Genomic DNA, 26,920 nt, shown 5'->3' with positions numbered 1-26,920 from the left:
TCCTCCCCACAAATACATCAGAAATACATCTACATGTGGAACACCTCCTACAGAACACCTACTGAAATCTGGCAGAAGACCTCAGACTTCCCAAAAGGCAAGAAACTCCCCACATACCTGGGTAAGGCAAAAGAAAAAAGGAAAAACAGAGACAAAAGAATAGGGACGGGACCTGCACCTCTGGGAGGGAGCTGTGAAGGAGGAAAAGTTTCCACACACTAGGAAGCCCCTTCACTGGCAGAGACAGGGGGTGGCAGGGGGGATTGCTTCAGAGCCACGGAGGACAGCGCAGCAACAAGGGTGCGGAGGGCAAAGCGGAGAGATTCCTGCACAGAGGATCGGTGCCGACCAGCACTCACCAGCCTGAGAGGTTTCTCTGCTCACCCGCCGGGGCAGGCGGGGGCTGGGAGCTGAGGCTCGGGCTTCGGAGGTCGGATCCCAGGGAGAGGACTGGGGTTGGCTGCGTGAACACAGCCTGAAGGGGCTAGTATGCCACAGCTAGCCGAGAAGGAGCCCGGGAAAGTCAGGACCTGCCTAAGATGCAAGAAACCAGTTTCGGGATGCGCGAGGAGGTGGGGTTCAGAGCACCACCTAAACGAGCTCCAGAGATGGGCGTGAGCCGCGGCTATCAGCGCAGACCCCAGAGACAGGCATGAGACGCTAAGGCTGCTGCTGCAGCCACCAAGAGGCCTGTGTGCGAGCACAGGTCACTATCCACACACACACACATGCATGCACCCCAGGGACCTGTGCAGCCCGCCAAGCCAGGTCCTGTGATCCAGGGAAAAGTTCCCTGGGAAAACACACAGCACGCCTCAGGTGGTTGCAACATAACGCAAGCCTCTGCCTCCGCAGGCTCACCCTGCATTCCGTACCCCGCCCTCCCCCAGCATGAGTGAGCCAGAGCCCCCAAATCAGCTGCTCATTTAACCCTGTCTGAGTGAAGAACAAAGAAGAGAAAGGGAAATCTCTCCCAGCAGCCTCAGGAGCAGCGGATTAAATCTCCACAATCAACTTGATGTACCTGCAACTCTGGAACACCTGAAGAGACAACGAATCATCCCAAATTGAGGCAGTGGACTTCGGGAGCAACTTGGGATTTGCTTTCTGCATCCATTTGTTTCTAGTTTTAGGCTCATTTTAGGTTAGTATTTAGAGCTTATTATCATTGGTAGATTTGTTTATTGATTTGGTTGCTCTCTTCCATGTTTTTTTTCCTTTTCTCTTTTTGTGAATGTGCATGTGTATGCTTCTTTGTGTGATTTTGTCTGTATAGCTTTGCTTTTACCATTTGTCCTACAGTTCTGTTTTTTGGTGTTGTTTTTTTTTACTATAGTTTTTAGCGCTCATCATCATTGCTGGATTTGCTTTTTGGTTTGGTTGCTCTCGTCTTTATTACTTTTTAAAAAAATTTTTTAATAATATTTTTTATTTTCATAACTTTATATTTTTCTTTCTTTTTTTTTTCCTCCCTTTTCTTCTCAGCCAAGTGGCTGGCAGGGTCTTGGTGCTCTGGCCGGGTGTCAGGCCTGAGCCTCTGAGGTGGGAGACACAAGTTCAGGACATTGATCCACCAGAGACCTCCTGGCCCCACATAATATCAAACAGCAAAAGCTCTCCCAGAGATCTCCATCTCAACGCTAAGACCCAGCTCCACTCAACAACCAGCAATCTACAGTGCTGGACACCCTATGCCAAACAACTAGCAAGACAGGAACACAACCCCAACCGTTAGCAGAGAGGCTGCCTAAAATCACAAAAAGTTCACAGACACCCCAAAACACACCACCAGACGCGGTCCTGCCCACCAGAAGGACAAGATCCAGCCTCATCCACCAGAACACAGGCACCAGTCCCCTCCACCAGGAAGCCTACACAACCCACTGAACCAACCTTACCCACTGAGGGGAGACACCAAAAGTAACAGGAACTACGAACCTGCAGGCTGCAAAAAGGAGATGACAAACACAGTAAGTTAAGCAAAATGAGAAGACAGAGAAACACACAGCAGATAAAGGAACAAAGTAAAAACCCACCAGACCAAAAAAATGGAAGAGGAAATAGGCAGTCTACCTGAAAACGAATTCACAGTAGTGATAGTAAAGATGGTCCAAAATCTTGGAAATAGAATGGAGACAATACAAGAAACATTTTAACAAGGACCTAGAAGAACTAAAGAGCAAACAAACAATGATGAACAACACAATAAATGAAATTATAAATTCTGTAGAAGGAATCAATAGCAGAATAACTGAGGCAGAAGAACGGATAAGTGACTGGGAAGATAAAATAGTGGAAATAACTACCACAGAGCAGAACAAAGAAAAGAGTGAAAAGAATTGAGGACAGTCTCAGAGACCTCTGGGACAACACTAAATGCATCAACATTCGAAAGAGAGGCCTCCCAGAAGAAGAAGAGAAAAAAAAAGGGACTGAGAAAATATCTGAAGAGATTATAGCTGAAAACTGCCCTAATATGGGAAGGAAATAGTCAATCAAGTCCAGGAAGCACAGAGACTCCCATACAGGAGAAACACACGAAGACACGTATTAATCAACCTATCAAAAATTAAATACAAAGAAAAAATATTAAAAGCAGCAAGGGAAAAGCAACAAATAACATACAAGGGAATCCCCATAAGGTTAACAGCTGATCTTTCAGTAGAAACTCTGCAAGCCAGAAGAGAGTGGCAGGACATATTTAAAGTGATGAAAGGGAAAAACCTACAACCAACATTACTCCACCCAGCAAGGATCTCATTCAGATTCAATGGAGAAATTAAAACCTTTACAGACAAAAGCTACGAGAACTCAGCACCACCAAACCAGCTTTACAAATGCTAAAGGAACTTCTCTAGGCAGGAAACACAAGAGAAGGAAAAGACCTACAATAACAAACCCAAAACAATTAAGAAAATGGTAATAGGAACACACATATCGATAAGCACCTTAAATGTAAATGGTTTAATGCTCCAACCAAAAGACATAGACTGGCTGAATGGATACAGAAACAAGACCCATATATATGCTGTCTACAAGAGACCCACTTCAGACCTAGGGACACATACAGACAGAAAGTGAGGGGATGGAAACAAATATTCCATGCAAATGGAAATCAAAAGAAAGCTGGAGTAGCAATTCTCATATCAGACAAAACAGACTTTAAAGACTATTACAAGAAACAAAGAAGGACACTACATAATGATCAAGGGATCAATTCAAGAAGAAGATATAAAAATTGTAAATACTTATGCACCCAACATAGGAGCACCTCAATACATAAGGCAAATGCTAACAGTCATAAAAGGGGAAATCAACAGTAACACAACCATAGTAGGGGACTTAACACCCCACTTTCACCAATGGACAGATCATCCAAAATGAAAATAAAAAAACACAAGCTTTAAATGATACAGTAAACAAGATGGGCTTAATTGATATTTCTAGGACATTCCATCCAAAAACAACAGAATACACTTTCTTCTCAAGTGCTCATGGAACATTCTCCAGGATAGATCATATCTTGGGTCACAAATCAAGCCTTGGTAAATTTAAGAAAACTGAAATCGTGCCAAGTATCTTTTCCGACCACAACACTATGAGACTAGATATCAATTACAGAAAAAATCTGCAAAAAACACAAACACATGGAGGCTAAGCAATACACTACTAAATAACCAAGAGATCACTGAGGAAATCAAAAAATACCTAAAAACAAATGACATGAAAATATAACGACCCAAAACCTATGGGATGCAGCAAAAGCAGTTCTAAGAGGGAAGTTTACAGCAATACAATCCTACCTCAAGAAACAAGGAACACCTCAAAAAAACAACCTAAACTTACACCTAAAGCAATTAGAGAAAGAAAAAAAAAAAACCCAAAGTTAGCAGAAGAAAAGAAATAAAGATCAGATCAGAAATCAATGAAAAAGAAATGAAGGAAACAAGAGCAAAAATCAATAAAACTAAAAGCTGGTTCTTTGAGAAGATAAACAAAATTGATAAACCACTAGCCAGACTCATCAAGAAAAAAAAGGAAGAAGACTCAAATCAATAGAATTAGAAATGAAAAAGAAGAAGTTACAACTTACAGTGCAGAAATACAAAGGATCATGAGAGATTACTACAAGAACTCTATGCCAATAAAATGGACAACCTGGAAGAAATGGACAAATTCTTAGAAAAGCACATCCTTCCGAGACTGAACCAGGAAGAAATCGAAAATATAAACAGACAAATCACAAGCACTGAAATTGAAACTGTGATTAAAAATCTTCCATCAAACACAAGTGCAGGACCAGATGGCTTCACAGGTGAATTCTATCAAACATTTAGAGAAGAACTAGCATCTATCCTTCTCAAACTCTTCGAAAATACAGCAGAGAGGAACACTCTCAAACTCATTCTATGAGGCCACCATCACCCTGATACCAAAACGAGACAAAGATGTCACAAAAAAACAAAACTACAGGCCCATATCATGGATGAACACAGATGCAAAACTCCTCAATAAAATACTAGCCAAGAGAATCCAACAGCACATTAAAGGGATCATACACCATGATCAAGTGGGGTTTATCCCAGAAATGCAAGGATTCGTCAATATATGCAAATCAATCAATGTGATACAACATATTAACAAACTGAAGGATAAAAACCATATGATATTCTCAATAGATGAAGAAAAAGCTTTCGACAAAATTCAACACCAATTTTTGATAAAAAACCCTCCAGAAAGGAGGCATAGAGGGAACTTTCCTCAACATAATAAAGGCCATATATGACAAACCCACAGCCAGCATCGTTCTCAACGGTGAAAAACTGAAATCATTTCCACTAAGATCAGGAACAAGACAAGGTTGCCCACACTCACCACTATTATTCAGCAGAGTTTTGGAAGTTTTAGCCACAGCAATCAGAGAAGAAAAAGAAATAAAAGGAAACCAAATAGGAAAAAAAAGAAATAAAACTGTCACTGTTTTATTTACTGTCACTGTTTGCAGATGACATACTATACATAGAGAATCCTAAAGATGCTACCAGAAAACTACTAGAGCTAATCAATGAATTTTGTAAAGTGGAAGGATACAAAATTAAAGCACAGAAATCTCTTGCATTCCTATACACTAATGATGAAAAATCTGAAAGAGAAATTAAGGAAACACTCCCATTTACCACTGCAACAAAAAGAATAAAATACCTACGAATAAACCTACCTAAGGAGACAAAAGACCTGTACTCAAAAAACTATAAGACACTGATGAAAGAAAATAAAGATGATACCAACAGATGGAGAGATATACCATGTTCTTGGGTTGGAAGAATCAACATTGTGAAAATGACTATACTACCCAAAGAAGTCTACAGATTCAAGGCAATCCCCATCAAACTACCAATGACATTTTTCACAGAACTAGAACAAAAACTTTCACAATTGGTATGGAAACACAGAAGACCCCAAATAACCAAAGCAATCTTGAGAAAGAAAAATGGAGTTGGAGGAATCAGGCTCCCAGACTTCAGACTATACTACAAGGCTACAGTAATCAAGACAGTATGGTACTGGCACAAAAACAGAAATACAGCTCAATGGAACAGGATAGAAAGCCCAGAGATAAACCCATGCACATATGGTCACCTTACCTTTGATAAAGGAGGCAAAAACATACGATGGAGAAAAAACCACCTCTTCAATAAGTGGTGCTGAGAAAACTGGACAGCTACATGTAAAAGAATGAAATTAGAACACTCCCTAACACCATACACAAAAATAAACTCAAAATGGATTAAAGACCTAGATGTAAGGCCAGACACTATAAAACTCTTAGAGGAAAACACAGGCAGAACACTCTGTGACATAAATCGCAGCAAGATCCTTTCTGACCCACCTCCTAGAGAAATGGAAATAAAAACAAAAATAAACAAATGGGACCTAGTGAAACTTAAAAGCTTTGCACAGCAGAGGAAACCATAAACAAGACGAAAAGACAACCCTCAGAATGGGAGAAAATATTTGCAAACGAAGCAACTGACAAAGAATTCAATGTACAAAATTTACAAGCAGCTCATGCAGCTCAATATCAAAAAAACACACAACCCAATCCAAAAATGGGCAGAAGACCTAAATAGACATTTCTCCAAAGAAGATATACAGACTGCCAACAACACATGAAAGGATGCTCAACATCACTAATCATTAGAGAAATGCAAATCAAAACTACAATGAGGTATAGTACAATGACCTCACACCAGTCAGAATGGCCATCATCAAAAAATCTACAAACAATAAATGCTGGAGAGGGTGTGGAGAAAAGGGAACCCTCTTGCACTGTTGGTGGGAATGTAAATTGATACAGCCACTATGGAGAACAGTATGGAGGTTCCTTAAAAAACTAAAAATAGAACTGGCATACGACCCAGCAATCCCACTACTGGGCATATACCCTGAGAAAAGCACAATTCAAAGAGCCATGTACCACAATGTTTATTGCAGCTCTATTTACAATAGCCAGGACATGAAAGCAACCTAAGTGCCCATCGACAGATGAATGGATAAGAAGATGTGGCATATATATACAATGGAATATTACTCAGCCATAAAAGGAAACGAAATTGAGTTATTTGCAGTGAGGTGGATGGACCTAGAGACTGTCATACAGAGTGAAATAAGTCAGAAAGAGAAAAACAAATACCATACGCTAACACATATATATGGAATCTAAAAAAAAAAAAAAAAAGTGGTTCTGAAGAACCTAGGGCCAGGACAGGAATAAAGGCACAGATGTAGAGAATGGACTTGAGGACACAGGGAGGGGGAAGGGTAAGCTGGGACGAAGTGAGAGAGTGGCATGGACATATGTACACTACCAAATGTAAAATAGATAGCTAGTGGGAAGCAGCCGCATAGCACAGGGAGATCAGCTCAGTGCTTTTGACCACCTAGAGGGGTGGGATAGGGAGGGTGGGAGGGAGGCTCAAGAGGGAGGGGATATGGGGATATATGTATATGTATAGCTGAGTCACTTTGTTATACAGCAGAAACTAACCCAACACTGTAAAGCAATTATACTTCAATAAAGATGTTTAAAAAAAAGAAAAAAACACAAGTCTTCAAAAGGCTAATGTTACGGAGAAAAAGGTGTGGGCTTTCCTAAGTTAAAAAAGACTAAAGGACTTCCCTGGTGGTCAAGTGGTTAAGACTCCATGCTCCCAATGCAGGGGGCATGGGTTCTACCTCTGGTCGGGAAACTGAGATCCCGCACGCCTCATTGTGCGGCCGGAAAAACAAAACAAAACAAAACAAAAAGACTAAAGAGTTGTAACAACTAAATGTAATACATAAACCTTGACTGGATCCTATTTTTAAAAAAACACCTTTAAAAGGCAATTTTGGGATCATAGGGAGAATTCTAAATTGCATTTGCATAGATAAGGTCCCTAGGTATAATAACAGTATTGTGGTTATATAGAAGAATGTCCTAATTTTTACTTGATATTTGAAATGATATAATGTCTGCATATTATTTGCGATGAAATGACTCAGTAAACTATATACAGATGTAAATACAGATATAAATTTAAGTATAGATACAGGTATATACACACACATACAAATATAGATAGACAAAGTAAACATGGAAAAATATCAACTGTTGCATGTAGGTGGTGGGTATACTGGTAATTACAGCAGTGGTCTTTCAACTTTTCTGGATGTTTGAAACTTTCCAAAATAAAAGGTTAAGGGGACTTCCCTGGTGGTCCAATAGTTAAGACTTTGCACTTCCACTGCAAGGGGCGCGGGTTTGATCCCTGGTAGGGGAAGTTCCGCATGCTGCACAGTGCGGCCAAAAAAAAAAAAAATTGAAAAGGTTAAGGGAGAGTACTGTTTAAAAAATAAGGAAGAGACACGACCTCTTTACACCAAGGAATTACTCGAAATTAGGAATAAGTTTTTATCCCAAAACTGCCCAATCCGAAACTGTAAGTATAGACACCTTTTGCCATATCATTTGTGTTTTTCTATAACTTACTCTAAGGAACATATACATAAAAACACCATTAAAATTGAAAACTAAATTAAGAATAATGGAAATGACTCAGTCCTACCACAAAGAACATTAAATACTGATATATTATTTGATGATCTGCATAAAGATGACAACCATTAAAATTACGGTTATGAAGGCTACAGAACGTACCATAAGCATTTTCCATGTTGAGTGGGAAAAGAACACAATCTATTATACAATATTTTATGATTACAAAATGTGGAGGGGGAAAAAAAGGCCAGGGAGTGAGCACAGCAACAGGACTTAAAAAAATTTTTAAAAAAAGGACAAGAAGAAAATATACTAGAAATGCCTCGAGAGCTCCATGAGTTTGGACCATCAGACACTGAATGCCAGTTCTCCGGCAGGCACGTGCCGGGTGCTGGGAACACAGAGGGCCAGCGACGAGTGTCTGGGTTAGGGGGATTCCTTTTGTGAGTAATAACTCCCATCACCAACCTACTGCTCACACTTCACATCTTCTATCCTGTGCCCCACCACCAGCACACACATTTTAACTCAATTTTAAACTTTTCTAAGGTCTCAAGAAAAATGGTGCATGCAGAACTCGCTGCCTCCCTTTTTGAAGACCCACGCTGCCACGCGAGGTTTGAAATTGGCATGAGTTGTCCTGCAATTTGTTCCTGGAAAGTCACAAATTCTATGTCTGGTTCTGTGTCCTATCCAGGCTCAGTGGCTGTGTAGCAGGTAGGATCTCACAATTAAAGATGCAGGGGAGGGCTTCCCTGGTGGCGCAGTGGTTGAGAGTCCGCCTGCCGATGCAGGGGACGCGGGTTCATGCCCCCCTGGTCCGGGAAGATCCCACATGCCGTGGAGCGGCTGGGCCCGTGAACCATGGCCGCTGAACCTGCGCGTCCGGAGCCTGTGCTCCGCAACGGGAGAGGCCACAACAGTAAGAGGCCCGCATACCGCAAAAAAAAAAAAAAGATGCAGGGGACAAGGAAAAATGCAGAAAGGACTTTTCTTGTCTTAGAACAACCAGGTGACACTGTCAGTTAACTACAGAAGAGAGAAAAATAAGTAACTCACCTTTAGGATGGTTATGGTTTTCTTCCTTCAAATCATTTTTTTTCACAAGTGCTTCTTGATATTGAGCCTCATAAAACAAATTGGGAGAAGCACCACTTTTTGAAGTTAAGACAAAATCTTGATGAGTAGTTCTACGGAAGTTGTTTTGTTCATCGGATAAAATGTTGGAAGTGTGTTTTTTTTCTTGGGTTTGATTCTGGTAGATATATGATGGTAAGAAGGGCGTGGGTTTCTCTACAGTGGCTGAATTTCCTGGAGATCTGTACTTCTGGCTCTGGTCATCAGGCACTAGAGTTAAACCTTACGATTAAGAAAATCAAAAAAACTGATGACTTTCTATAACACTTTCTGTACTACCTGTTACCCCTACTATTGAATACAAAGTTTTCTCCCAAGTGATAAAAGTATCTTTTCCTCATTAATAGGAAACTATGTTTAACAAAATCATGAAATTGTAAGACTCCAAAGTGACCTTTGATTTTTGAATATATTTATACCACGATTCATGTGCAGTTTGTACGTGGCAGAGCTGCAGCACCGCCTAACTCTGGAAGGCACCAATCACGCTCCATCCATGAGCACTGCTGGCAGCTGTCAACTCTACAGCCCTGTAACGAATACAGTTACATGGAGAGCACCGATGCCGATAGTCACAAATAATCTGATTGCTCCTTGATGATCAGTAACTGCTGCGTCACAACACATAAACGCATTTTCCCTTTGTATTACCATTAACATGTTGGTAACCTCAGGTGGTGGAATTATGGGTGACTTCTGTTTTCTACTTTTCTGTAGTTCCTAAATTTCCTGTATTACTTTTTACCTGTTTTGTTTCTTAAGTCTCTACTTTTGAAATCACCCAATAAACAGAGAGAGGATTCCCTTTCTATATACCTCTAAGGTATAATTCTTAGAGGATAGATGGCAATACTAGCCATCCTGCCTGCTGTACGAGTCCCTTGAAATCCTGCTACTTTCCTCTGTTCTCCCAGATTGTTTCAATTAAACAGAATTAAAAGACATAATGGGAAGTGTTTCACAAAAAAGGCATGCCACTTATGTCCTATACCATCTGCCTCATCCCCAGCCCACAAATAAAACTGGAAATCAGGTAGGCCCTCATTGAGTATCAGATTCAACCTCCCTTCCTTAATAACAATACTCTCCCACTAAATATTTTTAACGAATGGTCAACCCACTTCAGCCTAACGACATCTTTGACAGAAGAGCAACAACCCAAAGCAGCAGTTCTCATAGCACGATCTGTAAACCCCTGGAGGTCTCCAAGACTCTTTCAGGGCATCCACCAAGCTCTAAGCTATTTTCAGAAATATTAAGACAGTACTTGCCTTTTTCACTGTGTTGACATATGTACTGATGCTGCAAAGGCAAAATGGAAACTTCCTGGAGACTCCATTCAAAAGCAGTAGAGCAGCACCCACTGCGCTAGCAGTCACTGTGTTCGTCACCGCCATGTACTCTCAGTTTAAAACCAAAAAACAACAGTTTTGCGCTTCCCTGGTGGTGCAGTGGTTAAGAATCCACCTGCCAATGCAGGGGACATGGGTTCGAGCCCTGGTCCGGGAAGATTCCACATGCTGCGGAGCAACTAAGCCCGCGCGCCACAACTACTGAGTCTGCACTCCAGAGCCCATGAGCCACAACTACCAAAGCCCGCACGCCTGGAGACCATGCTCTGCAACAAGAGAAGCCACCGCAATGAGAAGCCCGTGCACTGCAAAGAGTAACCACAACTAGAGAAAGCCCACGCACAGCAACAAAGACCCAACGCAGCCAAAAATAAATAATTTTTTTAAAAACACCTTAAAAAAAAGTTTTAATTAAGAATGTCCTAGATAAAGCAGCAAAAATTATTAAATTTTTAAATTAAATTTTAAGCCTGAGAACATGAACATTCTATAGGACAAAATGAGAAGTACGCATAAATCACTTCTGCCGTAAACCAAGACATGGGCTGTGAAATTTTTGAGCTATAAGCTCAACTAGAGGAACTTCCTTGGCAGTCCAGTGGTTAAGACTCCAAGATTCCAGTGCAGGGGGGTAGAGTGCCCTGGTCAAGGAACTAACATCCCACATGCCGTGTGGCGCAGACAAAAAAAAAATCTGCTAAGCTAAACTAGACACTTCTTTCAGGGAACATCTTTTTTTTTTTTTTTTTTTTTTCGGTACGCGGGCCTCTCCCTGCCGTGGCCTCTCCCGTTGCAGAGCACAGGCTCCAGACGCACAGGCTCAGCGGCCATGGCTCACGGGCCCAGCCGCTCCACAGCACGTGGGATCCTCCCGGACCGGGGCACAAACCCGCGTCCCCTGCATCAGCAGGCGGACTCTCAACCACTGCGCTACCAGGGAAGCCCGGGAACATCATTTTTACTTGAAAGAATGAATGACAAACGATGAATGATTTAAACCTCAGTACTTGGCAGGCATTTTCTCAAAGATGAAACAATTGAGCCAGTTACTTCAAAGAAGCTGACAATATTCGTTGCCAATGATAAAATTTGAACTTCCAAGTAAAAATGAGAATGTTGGAAAACATGTCCATCGCCATGAGCTTGACAACTTTATAATACAGTTATGATGAGATCTGTGGTAGTATTAATGGATATAAATTTTTATAATGAAATATGTCAATATTTTAAAAACCTACATAACTCAGGGAACTATTATTTTCCAAATAACCAATGCATGGTTTGGTTTTACCAAACCAAAGGTGATGAAAAATCCATTCAAAATGCCAAGATAATTAATGAAAGAATAAATAATCATAATAATTTACTACCAGGTTTATATAAAACGTTTTTTTTTTTTAAGGCACAGTAAATTTTCAAAATGTATGTGTTAAGTTCAGGTATTTTTTATATTAAAAAAAATTATTGATCACTGGCAGTTAACTTAAATGTTGTTCCCAGAAAACATCACTTAAAAGTTTTACTTGTATAGAGAATGGGCTTGAGGACACGGGGAGTGGGAAAGAGAAGCTGGGACAAAGTGAGAGAGTGGCATGGACATATACACACTACCAAATGTAAAACAGATAGCTAGTGGGAAGCAGCCGCATAGCACAGGGAGATCAGCTCGGTGCTTTGTGACCACCTAGAGGAGTGGGATAGGGAGGGTGGGAGGGAGACACAAGAGGGAGGAGATGTGGGGATATATGTATATGTATAGCTGATGCACATTGTTATACAGCAGCAACTGACACACCATTGTAAAGCAATTATGCTCCAATAAAGATGTTTAAAAAAAAGAAAGAAAGAAACACAACATTGTAAAGCAATTATACTCCAGTAAAGATGTTAAAAAAAAAGTTTTACTTGTTTCTTTTTGTCTTATGGAAGGATAAATGCACAGTGCTTTGCCAAGTACAGTTTGATGATTAACTCCTGAGTTTCTGTGACTTCCTTCTGGAATCCCTGCTCTTGGTGTTATCTGAGAAATTAGATGATCTGCCTATGACTTTATCTTTTAATGTGACCTTTCTCTTATGCCATGTGCACCTGAGAGAGTAAGATATCAGTAGAAACCCAGACTCTGGAGCTCAACAAACCTCACTCCAGGTGTGGAAATTAAATACAGGTTGGGTACAGCAAATAAAAGAGAGATTATTGTCATTCTACTTAGAACTGTATGACCCCAGAGTTTGAAGGAAATGTACACTCAGTTTATTCCAATCACTCATAGAATGCATAAAGGTATAATATAACATCCCACTGAGTGGTATGGTTTGTAATTACTGTTATTTATTTATTCATTTCACTTAATTTGATGTTTTAAATTGTGGAAGTAATTCTTGCTTATTTTGGCAACTCAAATAATTCGAAGTATAAAGTTAATCTGCATAAGTCCACATCTTCTTATAAAATCAATCCCTGGACTTCCCTGGTGGCGCAGTGGTTGAGAGTCCGCCTGCCGATGCAGGGGACACGGGTTCATGCCCCGGTCCGGGAAGATCCCACAAGCCGCGGAGCGGCTGGGCCCATGAGCCATGGCCGCTGAGCCTGCGCGTTCGGAGCCTGTGCTCCGCAACGGCAGAGGCCACAACAGTGAGAGGCCTGCGTACAGCAAAAAAAAACAATATATCAATCCCTTGGAGTAACTATTATTAATATTCATGTACGATTTCACACCCTTTTTTATGCTTATACAAACGTCTACAGGCATACTCAAAATTACTTTCAAGAATAAATCATTCTGACCTTGAATGATTCTGACTTTCAGAAACTTCCTAAAATTTTATGATACTTTAGAAACTGAGGTCTAGGGACTTCCCTGGTGGTCCAGTGGTAAAGAATCCACCTACCAATACAGGGGACGCGGGTTCGATCCCTAGTCGGGAAACTAACATCCTGCATGCCACAGGGCAACTAAGCCCACATACCACAACTACTGAGCTCGCACACCTCAACGAGAGCCCTCACGCCCAGGAGCCCACACGCCACAACTAGAGAGAGAAAAAAACCTGCACACCACAACTAGAGAGAAGCCCGAGTGCTGCAACGAAGAGAAAAAGATCTCGCATGCCTCAACGAAGATCCTGTGTGCCGCAAGTAAGACCCGACGCAGCCAAATAAAAAAAGAAACTGAGATCTATTTTAATTAATGCAATTATTTTTAATAATCTTTATTTTTAAAGAAAAACATGGCAAGACATTCTAATATATTTTAATGTAATAGAGCATGAAAATTCACTAATATGATTTCAGATTCCAAATTGTGAATAACCGCTAAGAAACAACCACTTGTTGAGTTTGGTGCAGTATCAAAGAAATAACCAAAATTATTTGAAAAGCCTGTTAAAATACTCCTCTCTCCTTTTTCCAATTACATGTCCGTGTGAGGCTGGGGTTTTTTTTCACATACATCAACCAAATCAACATAACTGAAGAGATGGGAGGCAAAAGTAGATACGAGAATCAGCTGAGTTCTTTAAGCCAGAAGTTAAAGAGATTTTCAAAAACATTAAACAATGCAATTCTTCTCACTAATTTTTTAGAAAAATTTTTTTCATTAAAAAATATTATTCTCTGGTTGTGCAGTAGTTAAGAATCCGCCTGCCAATGCAGGGGACACAGGTTCCAGCCCTGGTCCGGGAAGATCCCCACGTGCCGTGGAGCAACTAAGTCTGTGCACCACAACTAGTGACGCCCGCTCAGCCTAGAGCCCATGCTCTGCAACAAGAGAAGCCACCACAATGAGAAGCCTGCACACCACAACAAAGAGTAGCCCCTGCTCGCCACAACTAGAGAAAGCCCGCACACAGCAACAAAGACCCAACGCAGCCAAAAAAAAAAAAAAAAAAGTTACTTATAGCATGTAACTGGTTATTATTTTAAATGAATTAGCTTTTAAATTTCTAAGTTTTAATTTCTAACAGTAAATATCAATAGCTATAGCCCATATAACACAAGCTTTTTGGGGTCCTCAATAATTTAAGAGTGTTACAGGGTCCTGAAACCAAAAAATGTGAAAATGGCCCTAAAGCAATTGTTCCATAACTCCATGGAGGTAGTTCTTATATTAATAAGTTTGACAACTGCTTCCCTATTGCTCTACCATAGTGCTATTTCTACCTTAAGAACTATCACAGGCTATTGTTAAGTGATTTTGATAATTATTTTTATGTATTCCATAAAGGCACTCAATTATTTCAAGATACACACCACGTTCCCTATGTTCTCTAAGATAAACATCCAAATTCCCTAAACCACTCTTCATTTGCTACAGTTCTCATCACCAGCACTACCACCACTCCCCGAGTACCATCCAGCCACACTCTGCACAGTCATTTGCCAATATCTGTTCTTCTTTGTATTCTCAATGTCCAGCGCAACCTCTGAAGAGAACAAGCATTTTACTGAATCAGTAAAGCGTGTCTCTTAAAAGGTAGCTCCAAGAAGCAAACTGCTCCAGACCGCTGTTTTTCAAACTGTGGGACATAATCCATTTTATCAGCAGACACAACAGATCATGAATGGCATTTTTTTTTTAATGACATACAATAGAATAAACAAAATATCCTTGTTACCTGCCAGGCACACCAGTAAGAACTGATTCATGAAATTTCTTTGAAATTATGAGTCATCATTTAAGATGGTTTTGTTACTATGCGGCACGGTCAAAAAACTTTCAAAACTACTGCTCCGGCTCACATTTCCACTGCTTTCCCCCCACTGATAAGCACATCATGCTTTCTATTAATTGACCTGGCATACAACAGAAAAACTGTCCTCTACTACCACAGAAAATGTTTCTGGTGCGGCTCTTTAGCTGAGCAGAATGGCTTCTACACATCCGCATCTTTACGACCCTGAGCAGTTTTTCATTCATCAGGCAGGGGTTGTAAACCAGTAGCACTAGGCCAAATTCAGCTCTGGATCTTTTATTCTGCTGGGTCTTTTTAAAATTTTATTTTATAAATAAATATGAATGCCTTTAAGCAGGGCACACATGCTCCAGAATGGCACAGATCCCTCATCCCAATTATATTACACCACCACCATTCCATAGTTGTCTGCTTGGCTTCTTAAGAAATTGGAGTTTGCAACACATGATAGAGAAATGGTAGAAATGACCTGTCAAACAATGAAAGACAGGAAGTGTAGGTAACTGTCCATCGATGTACTAAGCAAAGGTCTTACGTAAGCACATACTACCTGGGAGTGTGTGCTGCCCAGACACCATGGTGAGCAGCTTCTCCTGTTCCGCCATGAGTCTTTGCAGTTGCTCTAACTGTTGCCTCTTCAGTTGTTCCTGCTTCTTCTGTTGTACTTCTTTCAGCTTTTTAAACATAAAATTAACTTGATTAAACTAACTTAATATTTCTTTATGGACCTTTGCCCCTTACATTTATCTTAATCCCTCCCATCTCCCTTCTCATATCTTCTCTAATAAAGAGTTTCAAAGAGGGCTCTCTAGGGACATCCCTGGTGGTCCAGTGGTTAAGACCCCGCGCTCCCAATGCAGGGGGCCCGGGTTCAATCCCTGGTCAGGGAACTAGATCCCACATGCTGCAACTAAAGACCCTGCATGCCGCAACTAAGACCTGGCAGAGCCAAATAAATAAATAAAAATTTTAAAGTTCTAAAAATTAAAAAAAAAAAAGAGGGATCTCTAAGTAACTAAACCTGCTACCAAAACTAAACTCTCAACTAAGAAACAGAACAAGTCACATGAATCCTTTGACTCTTAAAACAGGATAGGTATTAGTACATTTATAATCAACTTTTCTTCCCTAATATTTGGTCAACCATTTCCAACTTAGTTTTTACAAAATGAGGGAGGAACCTAAAGATGTTACTGTAAGTGTTATATTTATATCTTACCTATTAAATATGCTTTAACGTTTCATATCAAACAAAAGGCAAAATATGGTATTATGAGGCTTTCAGAGTAAAGGGGAAGAAACAAAAAGACCTGGAACAGGTGACCTTTCGTCGTACCTGCAATAACTGTGCAATAACACAGATACATATTAAGTCAAATCCCGTTTTACCTGTTCAAGCTTTTTAAAAAGTGGGTCTTTATAAGCCACTTCTTTGAATTCACTCACAGGATCTGAAACAAAGTCATTTTTGTTATCTTCCCAGTGTCCAGGAGCATGCTGACATGCCACTATTTGTGTTCCCTCTTTAGTTGAAGGAAAGACTCTCTGTGTTTCAGATTTATCTGATTGTAACTTGTAAGGGCTGTTGGGCTCCAACTTCTGTTCTTCATGAAGTGAATCTTCTTCACTTATAAAGCTGAAGCTATTTGAAAAATCTATGGGTTTAACAGGAAAGCTGGTAGAAATGTTCACATTTACTTGCTTCTCTTCCTCTGCTTCCAAAATAGGAAATCCACGATTTAATATGACCCCAGCCCGAGAAGGATTGGTCATCCACTGGGTTAAGAAGTTCTGCCCACTGTTTAACTCTGAAGAGGTTGACATCAGGAACATTTTAGTCCAATGACACTACTGTATTTAAATAATGTAAAAGCTAGAAGGGCTGTTAATTTCCAACACCTGTAGAAACAAGACAGCCAACAAAAATTATTAGTTAAAGCTATTCAACCCAAACCTCAACCCAGCACAAAAACCTACTGAATATTTCTTACAGGAAACACTTTAACTAGCAAAGCAATTGGGCAATAAGTTACATATTTTTAAAACGTCTTTAAAATACCCAAATTGAGGGGATCAAAACTCAAAGTTCCCTTCTGATTTAATCAGTTACTGATGAATTTACACAAGCGCTCAATCAGTTGACCAAAAACTAAGAGAGCTAAAGCATCTTCTAAGTTATTTGACTACCAAAGGAAAAATAGGCCACTATCAATATCCACTTTAACCACTTGCATGCGTCTGGCCCTAGTCCAGTACTGCTTCTTTGCCCAATACGGGGAACCCTGTTCTCCCTAGTCCCAGAACAGAAGTCACCACCACCCCATGGCTTCACCTGGCACTGTCTGCTGCTGTCCGTTCCTCCTCTTCTCCCTTATAACCCCTTGCCCAGCAGGCAGTCTCTCCTCTGCATCCCTAGAGGTCTCTGACATCACTGCTTTGGCGTCATCTCATTATTAGTGGTATTTCGCTTCTGTGTTCATAATCTACCAAGCTGTGAGTTCCTTGAAGGTATCTGTATATTCACCACTGTCTAGCACCATCCATCCCTGGGAGATAGAAGAAACTTGATAAATATTTGCTACAAGTAAGTTAAAATTAAATCAGAACTAAGGTTATATTGTTGAAAATAATTCAGTTTTATAAAGTATTGTTTGTGTTCATTCAATGTTCAACAATAAAAATTTCATTGGTTCATAGCACGGGACAGCTATGCTGTATGAATCATGCTCTAAAACAACCAAATTCCTAGTGTAACTCTGTGACTAGTGCAACAGATAAGCAACTAACATTTATTGTGTTCTTACTCTGTGCCCAGTACTGCTGTAGGCACTGGGTAGACAGCAGTTAATAACTCAGAGTCTAGTGGGGAAAATACACACAAAAGCCATGTGGGGGTAGGAGACTGCAAGTTTAGACGGGGTGCACAGAAAGGCCTCACTTAGAGGAAAAGCTAAGGACCCGGTGGAAGAAGTGCATGCAGTGCAGCTATGAGGGGCAGAATAAGACCCAGTCACCCAGAATTCATAACTCCCATCTGCAGGAAGCCCCCACCAATGCCCCATTCCTCCTGAAAACCACCAGTTCCTACAGCCCATCACCACTATCCACCCTGACTCCTCCAGGGTTCACGTCTTTATGTCTGGGAATCTATTTATGTCAGCGCCCTTCATCCGTGCCACGCTAATCTCCACGCATGTGCTTATCCTGTCTCCGTGTCCCAAGCATCCCAATGCCAAACACTCACTGTGCGTCACAAGCAAAATCTATTATTCTTAACCTCTTCTCTCACCTTCCTGAGAAAACTTCCTCCTATGGAGCCCATACCCTTGGAATACATACCTTCTTTATTGTTCTTTTTTAGACCTGGATTATTCTCCCTTCCTCTACCATCAAAATCCCCAATTTTGAACCTCGTATTATCAGACTATATAACCTACCATTCCTCTATTGTCTACCACAACCTACAGAGTGTCCTGGGATCCTCTCCTTCATTCCTGAAAATTCTCTGGCTAAACAACTCGAAGAACAGAGTTGCCATTAACTGAAATGGAGAAAACTGGGGATAAAACAAAACAAAACAAAACAAAACAAAAATGGCAGCGTGATTTGTTTTCTCACTGATATCACACGTTGAGAACCACAGCTACTACGGCATTTAAAAAAAAAAAAAAACCTACTGCTATAGGCAATGACATGGATGAGAAAAGTTGAATCAAAGTCTGACACGAGGGCTTCCCTGGTGGCGCAGTGGTTGAGAGTCCGCCTGCCGATGCAGGGGATGCGGATTCATGCCCCGGTCTGGGAGGAGCCCACATGCCGCGGAAAGGCTGGGCCCATGAGCCATGGCCGCTGAGCCTGTGCATCCAGAGCCTGTGCTCCGCAGCGGGAGAGGCCACAACAGTGAGAGGCCCGCGTACCGAAAAAAAAAAAAAAGTCTGACACGAATACTGTGTGATTCCACTTAGTATGAAGTTTGAGAAGAGGCAGAATAAACTCCCAGGTCCAGAAGTCAGAAGCATGGCTGTCTAGGAAGCTGGTATCGCCTGGGAAGGGGTTTCTGCCTTCAGGATGCTAGGGATGTTCTGTATCTGGGAGGTGACTACACTGGTATATATGTTTGGGCTGTACACTTAAGATTAAGGCACTCTGAGAATTCCCTGGCAGTCCAGTGGTTAGGACTCTGCACTCTCGCTGCCAAGGGCCCAGGGTTCGATCCCTGGTTGGGGAACTAAGATCTGGCAAGCCACATGGTGTGGCCAAAAAAAAAAAAAAAAGATTAAGGCACTTTACTGGATATCTCTTACTCCTGAATAATTTTTTTAAACTGTGGTAAGTAAACTAATTGTAACTATTTTTGAGTTGGAAACCTATGTAAAAAGGCAAAACTCTTCATCAGAATCAACCAAGTAACCCTGACTGAATTTAAATGACCTCGTCAGGAAACTTATGAAATCCAAATTTACAACAAAGACAAGCTACAAGGTCATTCTGTAACATCAAAAACCAGAAAAGGTTTTTAAAAACAACAGAAAAGATCAATGAAACTAAAACCTGGTTCCCTGAAAGGATAAACAAAATTGATAAACCACTGGCCAGACTCATCAAGAAAAAGAGGGAGAGGGCCCAAATTGATAAAATCAGAAATGAGGGACTTCCCTGGTGGCGCAGTGGTTAAGAGTCTGAGTGCCAGTGCAGGGGACACGGGTTCAATCCCTGGTCCGGGAGGATCCCACATGCCACGGAGCAACTAGGCCCGTGCGCCACAACTACTGGGCCTGCGAGCCACAACTACTGAGCCCATGTGCCACAACTACCAAAACCTGTGCACCTAGAGCCCATGCTCCGCAACAAGAGAAGCCAGTGCAATGAGAAGCCCGTGCACAATTAAGAGTAGCTCCCACTTGCCACAACTAGAGAAAGCCCATGTACGGCAGTGGAGACGCAATGCAGCCAAAAATAAATAAATAAATAAATTTATTTTTAAGAAATTTAAAAAGATTGCATTACGTTCCTTAAAAAGGAAAAAAAATGAAAGAGAAGTTACAACCAACACTACAGAAATACAAAAGATTATATGAGACTATTATGAGCAACTATATGCCAATAAAATGGACAACCTAGAAGAAATGGACAGATTCTTAGAAAGGTACAATAATCTCCCAAGACTGAGCCAGGAAGAAGTAGAAAATATAAACACATATATATGGAATTTAAGAAAAAAAAATGTCATGAACAACTTAGGGGTAAGACAGGAATAAAGACACAGACCTACTAGAGAATGGACTTGAGGATATGGGGAGGGGAAAGGGTAAGCTGTGACATAGCGAGAGGGTGGCATGGACATATGTACACTACGAAACGTAAAATAGCTAGTGGAAAGCAGCCGCATAGCACAGGGAGATCAGCTCGGTGCTTTGTGACCACCTAGAGGGGTGGGATAGAGAGGGTGGGAGGGAGGGAGACACAAGAGGGAAGAGATATGGGAACATATGTATAACTGATTCACTTTGTTATAAAGCAGAAACTAGCACACCACTGTAAAGCAATTATACTCCAATAAAGATGTAAAAAAAAGAAAGAAAGAAAAAGAAAATATGAACAGACCAATTACCAGTACTGAAACTGAATGAGTAACTAAAAAACTCCCAACAAGCTAGAGTCCAGAACCAGATGGCTTTACGGGTTAATTCTACCAAACACTGAGAGAAGAGTTAACGCCTATTGTTCTCAAACTATTCAAAAAAATTGCAGAGGGAGGAACATGTCTGAACTCATTCTATTTAAATGTGCCACCATCACCCGGATACCAAAACCAGACAAAGACATCACAAAAAAAAGAAAATCACAGGTCAGTATCACTGACGAACACAGATGCAAAAATCCTCAACAAAATTCTAGCAAACCAACTCCAACAATACATTAAAAGGATCATACACCATGATCAAGTGGGATTTATCCCAGAGATGCAAGGATTCTTCAATATCTGCAAATCAATTAATGTGATACAACACATTAACAAATTGAAGAATAAAAACATTATGATCATCTCAGTAGATGCAGAAAAAAACTTTTGATAAAATTCAACATTCATTTATGATAAAAACTCTTAGGAAATGGGCATAAAGGGAACATCCCTCAACATAACAAAGGCCATATATAACAAACCCATAGCTAACATCATACTCAATGGTGAAAAGCATTTTTTCTAAGATCAGGAACAAGAAAAGGATGTCCACTCTCACCACTTTTATTCAACATGGTTTTGGAAGTCATAACCACAGCAATCAGAGAAGAAAAAGAAAAGGAATCCAAATAGGAAAAGAAGTAAAACTGTCACTGTTTGCAAATGACATGATGCTATACACAGAAAATCGTAAAGATGCTACCAGAAAACTACTAGAGCTCATCAATGAATTCAGTAAATTTGCTGAACACAAAATTAATACACAGAAATCTGTTGCATTTCTATACACTTACAATGAAATGTCAGAAGGAGAAATTAAGGAAACAACCCCACTTGCCATCACATAAAAAAATGAAATACTTATGAATAAACCTACCTAAGGAGGCAAAAGACCTGTACTCCAAAAACTATAAAACACTGATGAAAGAAAATGAAGACAACACAAAAAGATGCAAAGATATACTGTGTTCTTGGATTGAAAGAATCAATATTGTTAAAATGACCATACTACCCAAGGCAATCTACAGATTCGATGCAATCCCTATCAAATTACCAATGGCATTTTTCACAGAACTAGAGCAAAAAATTTTAATTTGTATGGAAGCACAAAAAACCCCGAATAGCCAAAAGAATATTGAGAAAAAACAACAGAACTGGAGAAATCACACTCCCTGATTTCAGACTATATTACAAAGCTACAGTAATCAAGACAGTATGGCACCGGCACAAAAACAGACATACAGATCAATGGAACAGGATAGAAAGCCCAGAAATAAACCCACACACTTATGGTCAATTAATCTATGACAAAGGAGGCAAGAATACACAATAGAGAAAAGACAGTCTCTTCAATAAGTGGCGCTGGGAAAACTGGACAGCTACGTGTAAAAGAATGAGATTAGAACATTCTGTAAGGCCATATACAAAAATAAATTCAAAATGGATTAAAGACCTAAATGTAAGACTGGATACTACAAAACTCCTAGAGTAAAACACAGGCAGAACACTCTTTGACATAAATTGTAGCAATATTTTTTCAATCTGTCTCCTGAGTAATGAAAATAAAATCAAAACAAAAAAACAAAATGGGACCTAATAAAACTTAAAAGCTTTTGCACAGCAAAGGAAACCATAAGCAAAACAAAAAGACAACCTGCAGAATGGGAGAAAATATTTACAAACGAAGCGACCGACAAGATATTAATTTCCAAAATATAAAAACAGATCATACAGCTCAACATCAAGAAAACAAACAACCCAATCAACACATGAGCAGAAGACCTAAATAGACGTTTCTCCAAAGAAGACATACAGATGGCCAACAGGCAAATGAAAAGATGCTTAACATCAGTAATCATCAGGGAAATGCAAATCAAAACCACAATGAGGCATCACCTCACACCAGTCAGAATGGCATCACTAAAAAGTCTACAAATAATGAATGCTGAAGGTGTGAAAAGGGAACACTCCTACACTGTTGGTGGGGATGTAAGTTAGTGCAGCCACTATGTAGGACAGTAAGGAACCTCCTTAAAAAACTAACAGAGCTACCATATGATCCAGCAATCCCACTCCTGGGCATATATCCACAGAAAACCCTAATTCTAGAAGATACATGCACCCCAATGTTCACAGCAGCACTATTTACAGTAGCCAAGACATGGACACAACCTAAATGTCCACTGACAGATGAATAAAGAAGATGTGGTACATATATACAATGGAGTAGTAGCCATAAAAAATAATGGAAAATTGCCATTTGCGGCAACATGGATGGACCTAGAGATGACCACATTAAGTGAAGTCAGACAGAGAAAGACACATATCATATGATATAACTTATATGTGGAATCTAAAAAAAAAAAAAGATACAAATGAACTCATTTACAAAACAGAAAGACACAGAAAACACTTACGGTTACCAAAGTAGATTGGCAGTGGGTGGGGGTGGGAGGCATAAATCAGAAGTTTAGGATTAACAGACACACACTACTAAACATAAAACAGGTAAACAACAAGGATCTGCTGTACAGCACAGGGAACTCAATATCTTGTAATAACCTATAAAGGAAAACAACCTGAAAAAGAATATGTATGTATGTATAATTGAAACACTTTGCTGTACACTTGAAACACAACACTGTAAATTAACTATACTCTAATTAAAACAAAACAAAAAAAACTAGCGAAGTTCCCTAGTAGACTGGCAAGCGCAAGCACCGTTGTGATGCAGCACTCAGACGTCTGCGTGTAAAACAGAGCAGGACCCTATGGTCCCTGCCCCCCATGTCCTCAGCCTGCCTTTTTGTCTGTGGAAAAACCAAAGAATAAGTTTAACCAGAGAAGTGAGAAAATGCAGAAGCAAAGAAAAGCAGTCAAACAGGACAAAACAATAATAGTTTAGTCATTAAGCAAAGGCAAGGCACTTTAGCTCCTTCTCAAGGGGCTGTAGCTAATATCGGGAGCCCTCTCCGGTGGGCTGTCTTGTAGATAATGAAACCCCCATCAGGTGGGAGAAGTGAACTACATTAACTGTAACCATGACACAAGCTACCGCGATTCTAAAAACTGGCCTCAAGAAAATGGGAACAAACCGACTTTGGAACCTAAGATTAACTACTTAAAGCACTCAAGATGACGCTGGCCAGAGCACCGCATGACCAGCTTCAAGATGCCTGTCCGAGCTGCCTGCGTTGCTTCCACGTGGGCCCCTCCCGCCGCCTATAACAGCTCTTGACCCACGACTGTCGACTGTGGCCGCGGAGGGCAGGGGAGGGGAGTCGGCCTTTGGACAGGAGTCGCCCTCCCCGCTCCCGGCACCCAAAAGAAAGCAAACTTTCCTTTCCACCAGCCTTGCCTCTTCACTGGCTTTTGCGCAGGAGCAGCCGGAACTCACTTTCGGTAACACATATCTCGCCCACGTAAAAAAGAAACCTCCCCTGCTTCATTTCAGCTTCATCACTATGATTCTAGAGGTATATTTACTGTCGGCATGACGCACAGAAATACAATTCCACCTTAACCTGTTACTTAGTATTGATGCTAAGGCCTTGGTAAAGGGAGCATATACAGCAAAATGCCCAGAATGGATTATTAGTAGATGGACTCAGATCTTCCTGATATCAAAATCTGTTCGAAACGAACGGACTGCCTTGAAACCTCCAAAGACTACCACGTAAACATTATTTAAAGCAGCGGGCCGGGGGGGGATAAATTCTCTACCTCGCGAGGAGGAAAACGTAGACGCAAACAATTCAAAGCCTCCCTCAGACCTTGAGAAGTAACTGGTCGCTTAGAAAGGTGACTTACCGGTCTCCCAAAGTACACGTCCTTGAAAGCCACCAACCCACAGCAAAGCTTTCAAACCCGAAGCTTTGCAAGACCGCACCTGCCGGCAGGGAGACCGGCCCAGACCAGCAGGAAGGTGACGCACCGACGCGCTCCTCGCGCAGCAGCTCAGAGTGCAGCCGAGACCACAAGCGGCGGGAGCCCGCGAGAAGCCGCCGCGGAACAGCGCTAGCAGGCCCGACACTGACCCAGAGCTCCCCTCGCCGCCCGGCGCCGCTCCCCGCGCGCCCCGCCGTCCCTCGTGGACGCACGGCGACGAACACACCAGCTCCTCCGGTCCTCCCCACCCCCATCCCACCCCACCCCCGCCACGAAGTCCCGCTCCTCGGCCCCGACCTCTTAGTCCACTCACGCCAGCGCCCGAGCCGTCGGCGCCGCCGCCGCTACCCTTACAAACCACCCGCCACAGCCTCCGCGGCCAGCCCGGCTCCGCCCGGGCCCGAGGGCTCCTGGGAAATGTAGTTCCCACCTGCCCCTCTGCGCTTGCGAGAGCACGCAGCCGGACTCACGCAAACTACCACTCCCGGCGACCCGGCGTTCCACGTTACTAGGCGCTCACGGCCCGGCGTCTTCCGCCCGGGAGCGGGGGGCAAGGGGTGGTGGTGGCGGGCGGAGAGGCGGGGGGAAACAGCTCCCGGAGAGAACTTCCGGGACAAACCGAGCCCCTCCCCTGCCTTTCAAAACTTCGGCTGGCGCCCTCGCAGTTGGGCCGGGGGTGTCTGTCTAGTTTCGCGTGTCTTTTGTTTTTCGTTTTTGTCTTCTTTGCCACGAGTGACCAAGTAAACGAAAAAAGGACAGTCGGCCACACTCTCTGATGAGTCAAAAGTAACCTTGCGATGAAGTCACTCCTAAAGTAGCTATCGCTCGTCTTTTCTGCCTAATGCGTAGTTGGCTCTTTGCCCATTAGGTAATAAAGCCTAATTTTATTTTGTTTATTTTTTATTAAAATAAACCTAGTTCTGTTTTGAACACTAAAGTGCAAAACTCGAAAACCGTTTTCTTAATTGCCACTGCAGATGCAGACACTGCAAGTTACCATTCTGTACACACCCAGGCTTTGTGTCTGTTTAAATAAATATTTAAAGAAATCAAATGAAGTGCTATTTCCAACAACCGGTACAGTGTAAGAAACGAACTACTGTTACCAAGTCCAAGCTTGTACTGCTTGCGCCGCAGGAGAGGCCAATAATCCAAGAGAGCAGTACTTGGGACAAGGACTAACGACTGTATTCGGAAAGCCAGCAGACAGAGAAGATGGTGAGCTTGTGCCCCTAAAGAACCATCTTGCCTGAGTTAGAATTCAGGCTCCTTTTATACTCAAAGGGCAGTAAAGTCAAACATCTCCTGGTTCCCATGAGCCTCTGGAGGGGATGGGTTAATTTCTTCCTCCCTGCAGTCAGTCATTCACAGGTGAGCCTGGTCAGGAGGTTTGTGAGCTAAACAAAGGTATTTTAGCTTAATGCTCATCACCTGGCAGGCAGGGTTCCCAGAGATGGGCCGTTGTGTATAACTTAAGCTTACAGGCAACATCCCTTTAGTGATTCACTTGTAATAGAATACAGAAGGTTCTTTCCTATTACAGTCCCCCACTGTCAATGTCCATTCCACAATCTTGTGGAAAAGAAGCTAATACCATTCTGCTGAATGGAGGTGATGAATATTCCTTAGAATCTTTAGTCAGTCCTTTTTACCCACAGCTGTTTGAACCCGATGAAACTTAGCACTTGTTGTCTAATTTGTAACTGAACGTGGGGTTTTGGTTCCACTTCCCAGTACATATGCTAGATTCCTGTATTTCTCTGGACAAAATTAAACAAATTGATTGCCCCTTCTCCAATGGAATTCCCATCTACTTTGGTTGGATGGACAGACCTGTTGGAGGTAAACTCATGAATAGTATAAGCGCCCAAAGTTTTAATGTGATTGGCCACTGCTAGCTCTTTAGCATTATAGATGCTCCTGCCTGGGCACACACCTGCAATGGCCTGCCATACAGTATTCTAAAGGGGCTTAATTTAAGCCTGCTTCTGGGAGCCACTGAGCAGGAGCAAGACAAGGTTGTCCACTCTCACCACTATTATTCAACATAGTTTTGGAAGTTTTAGCCACAGCGATCAGAGAAGAAAAAGAAAAAGAATCGAAATCGGAAAAGAAGTAAAGCTGT

At 41.5% G+C, this 26,920-nt stretch overlaps 1 protein-coding gene across 4 annotated transcripts in view; it reads right to left on the bottom strand.

The window, feature by feature from the left end:
- CENPJ (centromere protein J) overlaps positions 1 to 25,145 on the bottom strand; it is a 55,030-nt gene extending 29,885 nt beyond the window's left edge. Inside the window, exons 1-5 of one of the 4 annotated variants that reach the window (XM_029210594.1) lie at positions 25,093 to 25,145; positions 17,557 to 17,770; positions 16,614 to 17,123; positions 15,775 to 15,898; positions 9,101 to 9,400 (exon numbers count right to left, since the gene is read on the bottom strand). In XM_029210594.1, coding sequence (XP_029066427.1) covers positions 9,101 to 9,400; positions 15,775 to 15,898; positions 16,614 to 17,057 — 868 coding nt within the window. In that variant the 5' untranslated portion in view covers positions 17,058 to 17,123; positions 17,557 to 17,770; positions 25,093 to 25,145. Of the gene's footprint in view, positions 1 to 9,100; positions 9,401 to 15,774; positions 15,899 to 16,613; positions 17,124 to 17,556; positions 17,771 to 24,717; positions 24,915 to 25,092 lie in introns of those variants that run through there. The other 3 variants (XM_029210596.1, XM_029210595.1, XM_029210598.1) reach the window with 3 other exon arrangements.
- Positions 25,146 to 26,920: the final 1,775 nt, after the last annotated feature.

This window comes from Monodon monoceros, unplaced genomic scaffold (genome assembly GCF_005190385.1).
Source record: "Monodon monoceros isolate NGI ecotype Baffin Bay Population unplaced genomic scaffold, NGI_Narwhal_1 Super_Scaffold_8, whole genome shotgun sequence".
NCBI classification, from domain to species: domain Eukaryota; kingdom Metazoa; phylum Chordata; class Mammalia; order Artiodactyla; family Monodontidae; genus Monodon; species Monodon monoceros.
This window is presented reverse-complemented; position numbering and strand designations above follow the sequence as displayed.